The 10,531-nt window shown below is 40.1% G+C and overlaps 1 protein-coding gene across 1 annotated transcript in view; it reads right to left on the reverse strand.

Annotated features, from left to right (window-relative positions):
• LOC134347949 (cell surface A33 antigen-like) overlaps positions 1–10,043 on the reverse strand; it is a 33,629-nt gene extending 23,586 nt beyond the window's left edge. Inside the window, exons 1-2 of the mRNA XM_063050618.1 lie at positions 9,887–10,043; positions 3,743–3,906 (exon numbers count right to left, since the gene is read on the reverse strand). Of these exons, the coding sequence (XP_062906688.1) occupies positions 3,743–3,906; positions 9,887–9,920 (198 nt within the window). The 5' untranslated portion in view covers positions 9,921–10,043. The remainder of the gene's footprint in view (positions 1–3,742; positions 3,907–9,886) is intronic.
• Positions 10,044–10,531: the final 488 nt, after the last annotated feature.

A 10,531-nucleotide genomic window follows, 5' to 3' on the forward strand; every position in this document is an offset into this window, starting at 1 on the left:
GGGAGGGGGGAAATAAACTACTGGAATGAGAAATCATGTTTGTGCTGGAGGCTACCTAGACTGAATATGAGATGTTGTGCTTCCACGCTGAGAGTGGCCTCATTGTGGCAGAAGAGGATGCCATAGACCGACATGTTGGAACAGGAAGAGGGATAGGAATTAAAATGGTTGCCCACCAGGAAATGTTTCATGGTGACCCTGCATCGGGACTGAGAGTAGAGAGGGAAGGTAGCATATGAAAAGGGTAGGGGGTGGGTCAGTCAGGGACCAGTAGATAACAGGTGGGCCGAAGAAATATGATAGGCAACTAGAACTGGGGAAGAGGGGGACACAGAGGATACAAGTGCTGCAATCTGATAAGCAAGGAATGTGATAATGGGAACATTTAGGAAAGAGATTAGCAGATGGAGCAAGAAGAGGGAGAGCAGTCAGTGTGTGAAGCATGTAGGTTGTAAGTAGATGAAACCAGGATGGGGGAAGGGGTGAAAAAGGGTGCTGGGGTAACTTGTTGCCCTCAATTACATTGGTTTGCTGACGTTACATTAATTACTATTAATTCTCAGTGCATGAAATTGGAAGATGAGTTCAACAACAGAGAAGGGGAACAGGGAATGAGCCCACCTGGGCAGCTGCCTGATATATTTTCCTGCAGCCAACAGAAGCTACTAACAAGTGGGTTTTTGAGTGGATTCCAATGATAGCTCTACAACACATGTTCCCAACCTTTTTTATGCCATGGACCAATACCAAGTCAAGTCAAGTTTATCGTCATTTAACTATGTCATGTATACTGTCAAATGAGACGTTTTTCCGAACCAGGGTGTAAAGCGCTGTAGTACACATAACACAGAATAACTTATAAAATTAAGGATGAAATCTACAGATGGATTACACATACCTGTAAATAAATAAACTAAAGTGCATAAATTAAATATTGTAAGGTACAGAGCAGATTAACCAGCAACATTTTGAATGCAATATGGCAGGGAGTTCAGAAACCTCATGGCCTGAGGGAAGAAACTATTTCTTCTCCTGGCCATTGTTTTTTTTTATGGATTCCAGTCTCTGCCCGATGGTAGAAAGTCAAAGGAGGTGCTGGATGGGTGGCAAGGATTCTTGATAATACTGAGGGCCTAGTATATGCAGCACTCCCGATAAATGTCCCTGATGGATTCTAGGGACTTTCGGCCTGACACTCGTCTGCTCCCACACCAGATGGAGGTGCAACTTCTCAGGATGCTCTCAATGGTGCTCATATAAATTGCATTTAAGATGGGGGGAAGGTAGGGTCGCCAACTTTCTCACTCCCAAATAAGGGACAAAAGTAGCAGTCAAATACGGGACAGTGTTTACCCCAAGAAAGACTACCATGACCATGAAGCCTTGTGCGGGCACCTATGCGCGCATGCAGGACGTGCGCATGCGTGAGCGTGCCGATTTTTTTCTACAAATCAGTTTTGGCTTAATCTTCCCGATTCTGATACACTGTACATACATTATTTCTGCTTTATATAGGCTGTGTATTTATCATATCATTCCTGCTTTTACTATATGTTAGTGTTATTTTAGGTTTTATGTGGTATTGGTATGATTTGGTAGGTTATTTTTTGGGTCTGGGAACGCTCAAAAAACTTTCTCATATAAATTAATAGTAATTGCTTCTGCGCTTTATGCCATTTCGGCTTACGAACGGTTTCATAGGAATATTCTACCTTAGTGGGGGAAATACGGGACAAGGGCGGTCCCGTCTGGGACAAACCAATTTAGCCCAATATACGGGATGTCCCGGCTAATACAGGACAGTTGACAACCCTAGGGGAAGGCCTCACTTTCCGGAATTTCCTTAAAAGTGGAGACGTTGCTGTTTCTTCTTGTTCAGGGAGGTGATATTAAGGGACCAGATGAGGTCATCCATGATGTGAACTCCCAGGAACTCTAAGTTTAGAGGAGCCATGTATTCGCAGAGGGGGATGGTTCATCTGCACCTTCCTGAAGTCCACAATGATTTTCTTTGTCTTCTCCATGTTCAGGCTGAGGCTATTCTCACATCAGCCCACCAGCCACTCCACCTCCTCTCTGGACTCTGACTCACCATTGTTGTTGATGAAGCCAACTACTGTTGTGTCGTCTGCAAACTTGACGACACAGTTTGAGTTCATTTCTGAGACACACGCATACGTCAGCAATGTGAACAGCAGTGGGCTGAGCACACAGCCCTGGGGAGAGCCAGTGCTCAGGGTAATGAGATTAGAGAACTTGCTGCCCACACAGACTGACTGTGGCCTTTGTGTTACAAAATCCAGGATCCAGTTGCCCAGCAAGGACAGTTTCCCAACCACTAAGCAAGGGGTCCATGGACCATAGGTTGGAAAGCCCTGCTCTACGAGCTGCTACTGTTAGACAGATTACCCATTTCTACCTGAATTTTGCACCAACATTTCAGCCTAATATTTTGTCAGGTAACCCTCTTCAAACCTAAAATGAACAGTATTTTCTAAATGGTAAATAATCTAAAAGCAGTTGTTCCAGAGTTATGCCTCCATAAATATAAATGATTAAAAGACAGGGACAGGTACAGAGCATCATTAAAATGTTAGAATGCTGGTCTTTGTATATGGAGAATGGGAGGTCAAGAGCTACAAGTTAGGCAAAATTTACACTAAACAGTGGTTAGACCACTCGGAGTACTGTGAAAAACATTGTGCACTACAGCTTAGGTAGGCTATGTATTGTCCTCACTCTACTTGTCAGCATGATTTACCAATACGAGACCTGGACTCTCTATTAAATTACAAGGTGTGGTCACCTAAGACAGTGCTTTATCCCCTGGAATTTATAAATTATCGATGACTGAATTGAAGATCAATGGGGAGCTGATAGAGAAGATAATTTACAGGGTTACAGTAAAATAAGAGGGGGAGTGACACTGATGGAACGGCTTGGATGGGAGCTGATGTTGACTGAATGCCCTTTGATGGTGCAATAAACATGTTAAAATTTTAAGATGTGAAGAGGAACTCAAGGCAGATAAAAATAACTTATTTCACTGGTTACAGAGTCTTAAACTGATGGGTGAGAGTTTGTGGCCACAGGTTGTGGAAACAGGTCTTTCCAGTGTTCAGAAACCACTTCTGCATGTGGAGAGTAGTGGTGACTTGAAGCCTTTCACAAATGGCACATAGTGCCAGGCAGATAATTAATTTCAAGTCTGAGATGATGGATTTTCATCAGCAAAGATATTTGAAAAACAATGTTCCCTTAAAATTTGTAATGGCCAGCGTACGCAGAAGTCTTGTGCTGTGCGTTTTTTTTGCCCAGAGACAACAACAATATGTGCGCACTGAATAATTTCTTCAATAAAAACAGTATAAGTAAGCCAGTTCTTCAATCTGCAGACAAATCATCACAAACTCCACGTTGTCAACACCGTCTGCATCAGAAACCGGAAAAGGAAATGTGATTGTGTACGATCGTGAAATATACCTAACATGCCAACGAGGTAGAGTGACAACCTCTTGTGTGCAGTTTAAATTCCTTTGTGTGCTATTACCAAAAGATGTGTGTGTCCACATACCTTAGAGGGAACATTGCTGAAAAATAAGACATGGGCTGGGTATACAAGTTAGGCCACAGACCCACCACAGTCTCACTAAGTGATGAAATAGGCTGTTGCCAATTCCTTTAAATGGAGGTAATAACTACCACTTTCGTGAGTAATTAATTTCAAAAACAACATGCTTACCAAGTCATCGTTTGATTCTCCTATTCGAATCCATTCAATGTTAAAATTCTCTCTCCTTGTTGTTATGCTTGTATATTTACATTCTAAATTTAAATCATCACCTTGAGCAATTTCCATTAGAGTCTGTGAAACACGAACTGTCATCGCATTTAAGGTTGGCAACACTGTAAATTAAAAAAAAGAATAAAAATCTTAGCAACATACATCAAAGTTGCTGGTGAACGCAGCAGGCCAAGCAGCATCTATAGGAAGAGGCGCAGTCGACGTTTCAGGCCGAGACCCTTCGTCAGGACTAACTGAAGGAAGAGTGAGTAAGGGATTTGAAAGCTGGAGGGGGAGGGGGAGATGCAAAAATCTTAGCAAACATTTTTAAGCAAACTGAATCTCTAAAACAACATCTGCCATTTTTCCAAATCATCTCCAGTTCACACAGAACACCCACAGCACAATCCTGATTAAAAATGGCTTCCATTAAAGCTGAATTTCATGTAGCAAGAAGAATGAGGGTTCCTCTCCGTGAGAAAGGCAACTCTTTTGAAAAACAATTGCATCTGAAATGGCAGACTTTCTCCAGCCAAGTGAAAATAAAGGAATTTCAGTGGAGCTTGAGAGTTGAAAGACGCGGTGTGATTTTGTCATTGCACCAATAGTTTGAGAGGTGAAAGTGGCCCCAAAATGATGAAGTGTGCAAAATGAAAGAGCAAGAGCCATAAAGAGGATTTTAGGCAATCATTAATCCAGTGACTAGGTTTTTGCAGTGGTAGCCATTCAGATTAGCTGCTAATTAGAATGAATGTCTAGTTTAAACTTGGTTTTAAAGGAGATTTACTGCCTATTTCGTTATTCTAACACAAGCTTAGTCCAGCGAACAATACCAAACAGAGGTGATTGTGCCCGCCAGCTCTACTTGTCATCAAGAGAATATTTTTGTTTTTAAAGAGTACATGAAAACACAGTCTGCAAAGAACATTTGGTACCTTTAATATGACAAATAAATAAAATTGCCTTGAAATTCCTCACATATTTCTTTTTTTTTTACAAAGAAGTCAAATTGCCTGATACTCTCTTTCCTCGTAAACTCAGAATTTCAAGTAAACAATACTTTTTTTTTGCATTACTATTCCCATCCCTCTGCTCAAGGGCATCACTTCTTACATTGCTGGGCTATGATTTCAATGGTGATGGTATCTAATCCAAAATGCAATTCTTTGTGAGCAGTGACTGAACTGAATCGTAGCTTTGTTTGAAACTCTCTTTTTTCTGCATCAATGTAGGGGTAATGAAAGATGAGCAGAATTAGAAACCTGGTTGATTCCATCTTCCCTGCCCTAACAGACAGCAGGTCTCAAAGAGACAAAATCCTAACGTTTCAAATGAAAAGCTGCTCTTGACTGGGCTAAATTTCTGTGACTCAAGGAAAATTTTGAATGGATAAGGCAAGTTTTATGTCACAGTGAATGGTTTATGTCGTTAGGGAATATGGATGTCATTCATATCCTGGGAAGTAGTTATCACATAAAAAGCTGGTAAAGAAAGCAAATAGTAGAAAGATCAAATTCAGAAAATCTCGAGGAAGACCAAGAGTCAAAACTTTCTGATTTCTGTAAAAAAAAAATTATTTAGGTTGACTCCAAGACATCGGAATCATTTAAGGAGCTATGCTGCTTCTGACTGTTAACTTGATGCAAGGGTTTATTTTGATATCAGAAGGTGATTTGATGTAAACAGTTTTGCTGTCATAAACCTTTTAAACATCCTCTCACTGTTGACAGGATCTGAAAAAAAACATCAAAACAATAGAATGGTTTCAAGGTTTATTTAATTTAAAGTATTGCACATTCTGAGAATTAAAATTTTATTTTAATAACCTCTAATGTAAATTGCAGCTAACTGACCTTGGTTTATATGCAGTACTTTGGAAAGCAGCTCATGGTGGAGGTCCCTTTACCATGCAATAAACGCTTTCTTCTTTGGCCAAAGAAATGCGAGCAGTGATATTTAATGATCAAGCAAGAGGACATTTTATGACAAACCTCAGCATGAAGTCATCAGTGATGCCCTCTCAGAAGCATAAAATTTAGCATGACCTGTATTCCTACAAAACATTTCCCTGCCCTCCACCTACCCTCTACCAAAAAATCTCACTACAATATCTTTAATCAATACAATGATTTTTTTTAATAAATTATCATTGATATGCTTAATAGATGACTTTCCCGCATTGTACTTAATAGTCAGAATTTGAAGGTGATTCCTTTTATGAATATCAGCCTTTTTGTTTTTTTCTGTAATATTAAATCATTGTTGAGTCAACAAAACTTTTATTTCCCACCATCCCACCTCCCAAAATACATCACTCAGAATCTTGTGGTTATCACCACTCATTGTTCCTGCTGAATGCCTCAATCAGTTTAATAAAAGGGTTCAGTTCTCCAATTCACAAATCGATTAAGGTCAACAGAATTAAAGTACATGAACAGAGTAACAGACACAAAGTGCTGGAGGAACACAGCAGCTCCGGCAGCATCTATGGAGGGGAATAAAGAGTCAATGTTTCAGGCCTAGACCCTTCATCAGGAGGGCCTTGTGTTAAAGTACGTGAAGCTGGTTGAAGGTCCCCAAACATCCTTTATCTTAAAGTATTTGTCCCATAAAGACCTGGTAATTGAAAAAAAAATTAGGATTGTATTCTTTTAAAGAGAAAATTAAATGGGAGATTTGGAAACGTTTTTAAAACCGTTAATATTTACATCCAGTGCTTCAGTTAGTGAGCTGTGATAGAGGAAAACCCTTACCAACAGACTGATACAAGTGAGTCATTAACAACTTTCAAAAGGGAAATGGAGAAAAACCTGGAAGATTTATTTTAAAGATGACTTTGGAGAATGAGCAAGGGACAAAGAAAAATGGACAGTTCTTACAAAGGAGTGAAACCATGCACAATCAATTATTCTTGGAGTAAAGAAGTTTGTGAGAGATTTGAAAGGACAAGGACAGGATCATGGCTGATTAAGGGAAATGTTTTTACTCCAAGAGTTCAAAGACCAATTATTTATCTCATGTAACACACATAAAAGTTGCTGCTGAACGCAGCAGGCCAGGCAGCATCTCTAGGAAGAGGTACAGTTGATGTTTTAGGCCGAGACCCTTCGTCAGAACTAAATGAAAGAACAGCTAGTAAAAGATTTGAAAGTGGGAGGGCTCCAATGAGTCAGTGTTACCAAATGTCCTCCCTCTTTTCCATAACAATTCTATAAATAACTTTTCACCGTACTGTATCATTTTTGATGATTGTAAAATCTAACTTGCAAACCATAAAAAAACACACCAATGTTGACAAAGTGATGATAAACAAGTTGCATTTTAATGCCATGTTCCTCATTTCTTGAAATAAAATTATAGCAATAAGGCTTGTTTGTATCTTACAAAATGCTATTACATAATCTTTCCACAGGTATCAGTCACGCCCAGTTTCTGGCATCATATACTCCTCTGACACTGAATTGTCCAAGTCAGAAGCAACAATAAGAAAATAGTAAAGAACTGTGGGAGTTCTGCAGTTGCACTACCCATGCAAGGGAAAAGACACAATCCTTTAATTTTTTGTGAAGGGAGACAGGATTGTTCTTACGTCCACCCATGAACACAAAAAATACAATCTTATTAATTAATCATTTATCCCTTTGTTCTTCATGGGATCTTGGTGAAAGGAAACAGCTGTATAGTATGCTCCTATGACAAAACAATCACAATACTATTTGACCATATAATTTTAGGGCATATTGTGGTGGTGAATGATGCCATTTAAGTGCAAGTTTTATTGGTATTTTACTTGCAGGTTCTGCTTCTTTTTTCTCAATTTTTTTGTGAACAAGATGGATTAAGAAGACAGTTACTAACTTTATAAATCATGTTTATGACCTATTTGGCTCAACAGTTAAGCCTTTGAATTATTAAATAATTTTAAATTACACGATTAATTCTTGCAACACACAGTCCAGATTTAACACAGAGACCCTTCAACGGGACTCCTGAAGGATCTAGGCCTTAAACCTGGACTGTACTCTTTTCCGTAGATGCTGTCTGGCCTGCTGAATTCCTCCAGCATTTTGTGTGTGTTGCTTGGACTTCCAGCATCTGTAGATTCTCTCTTGTTTTTGACTAATTCTTAGCCAATTAAGGAAATAGATGTTGTTAATTAATCAAAGCTTGTTTCTTCTAATGATAGCTGTGGTCAAGAATTGAGCTTTTTACACAAATTCAAGAGTATGGAGACAAGAATGAACGTAAAGGGGAACGATTTATCCATACATTCCTTTCAGAGGAAACGGGTCAGATAGCGTTTGATCGAGACTTCCACATTTATTTCAATAGGAATTTTTAAGTAACTGGAAACTACTGCTGGACGTGCATTCTGCAGAGTACCCAGTCCAATCAAATTCCACGTCCATCCCACGAAGTGCTGTGGTAATTGAAGAAAGCTCACTTATGGCAAAGGATTTTGAACTGCTACTAAATGTCTCCGATGACCTGATGTACTTAACAATTCAAAATAATTTTAATACATTTTCAAAAAGTTGAATAAGAAACTACTATAAATGCTGGGTGTTGGTTTAAAACATGAGGGAAATTTCAGAAGTCGTTTGTCTAGAACGCAGATTGTAGTTGCTGGAGTCTGGTGCAACAGACAATGCTAGAGGAACTGATGTGGCTTTTCGATCCAAAATGTGGAAATTTACTTCTCTCCCACACACGCTGCTCGTCCCCCGAGTTCCTCCAGCAGATTGTTTGTTGCGTCATTTACCTACACTCGCTTCTTCAAACAAATTGGTCAAGATCGATGCAGATATTCGGGGTCGTGCTAAGCGGGAGGATGACAGCGGCGGCGTCCGACTGCCTGGATGACTCTGACTCCGCGGTACAACACACACACATACATCTAGGCGGACAGAGCTCGGATTTATGGGTACAACAAAACACACAATTTGCATGAGGTAAATTATTCAGATGTCAAATTGAATACCATCTGAGTTAATTAAATGCAAGAATTTTCGAAGGCAATGACCTTTCAGTGCCCGGGGAACAGTTGAATGTTTAGTAAACATAAGGACAAAACATTACCAAATAGAAATAAAAACAGGAAGAGAACTAAGCCGCTTAGCCGCTCGAGCCTGTTCTGCTATAGTGAGATAAGGCTGAGCCAACTCCATATACCCACTTTTGCTAACATCAGTTAAATAAAATCAGCTTCCCAAGCATTAAAGGCATTCGTGCACAGCACTCCAATCTAGGAAACACTGACGAGCGTAGATTGAACCAAGTTCCCATCTGAAATATCCAGCTTAATTTGTTTTTATTGATCGTAGACTTTCCAACCTTCCAACTGCTCCCATACTAGTTAGTCACCCCTAACTTTCTAAGTTTCTATGAAGTGAAGAAGCCGGGTTTGTACTCTCTATCTTATGAGAATGGTCTAGTATGGAAAGGTCCAACAATGGGAGGCAAGACTGAGCGGCTAGAAATTGATATAAATATCGTGTGGCGTCTTGCCACTTTGAATGTTCTCTATAACCTGCTGAACTTCTGCAACAGCTCTCGAATTAGATTTGGGTCGCACTGGAGGGCAGGGAGAATGTCAACGAAATGTAATCTTAAACTATGGCATTAAAAACGAAACCTTTCTTTAGTTTATTTTTAAAGCGTCCTCAATAGTGCCTTTTTTTCCCATTCTAACCAGCGCAGCAAATTAGATCTTTCATGATGCGCGATTTCCTGATTCTTGATAAATTTAAGTCTTAGGTGCAGATGAACACACATACACTCTTTCTCTCTCTCACCCACGCACATACCAGGTGTGCTCCAGGGGAGAATTACACAATGGCAGCTTGCCGAAGGAGGAAGTAGTGTAGTCGAGTAGGGCAAATATTGTGTTCAAGTAAAATAAGGGATCATTTTTTAAATTGCGGGACGCGAAGGGGTCAAACTCACATCCGACAAGGTAGTAAGAAAAAAGTTGGGAGTGCATTGATAATTGTGCCGCGTAACGAAGGAATGCGGTTCAAGCTACCGGAGAGTCTGCTTTCAGGTATCGACGTGTGAGGTGTGTCCACCAGCGATTAGCCCTATGCGTTAGCCACAACTTACCAGACACCAACGATAGGACAACTGCAACTAGCATTCTTCAACTGACTCGTTGGGATCCAAAGAAATTTGTTTAAAAAAGCGACCTTTCCAAAGGCGAACGTAAACCTGCGCCGTTCGTCAGATAACTTGCGCCGGTACGGTGTTCCGCTCCAAACAGTTTTACCCGGAAGACTGAATCACTGAAGCACCTCAACCCTCCCTTATTGTGATTGGGCTCAACGGCGCAGAGGAAAACACAGTTTAGCATATGTTGCTGTCTCTGTGGTTCTTACTATAACCACCGTTCTAGCCACAACTCCCATCTGTCAAGAATTGAAAATAAACTGAAATGTTTTGGTCTTGGTGGTGTGAGCTCTGAGGTTTATATAAATTTATTAGTAAACGAATAAGGCAGGAAAATATTTTCATTTGGTTAGATCCACGAGAAGGATAGGTGCCTACCTGTAAAGTAGATGTTGTGATCAGGAAAGTGCATCAGTATATAGAAACATAGAAAACCTATAGCACAAAACAGGCCCTTTGGCCCACCAAGTTGTGCAGAGCATGTCGTGACCTTAGAACGGCCTGGGCTTACCATAGCCCTCTATTTTTCTAAGCTTCATGTACCTATCCAGGAATCTCTTAAAAGACCCTATCGTTTCCGCC

This window comes from Mobula hypostoma, chromosome 6 (assembly GCF_963921235.1).
Source record: "Mobula hypostoma chromosome 6, sMobHyp1.1, whole genome shotgun sequence".
NCBI classification, from domain to species: Eukaryota; Metazoa; Chordata; class Chondrichthyes; order Myliobatiformes; family Myliobatidae; genus Mobula; species Mobula hypostoma.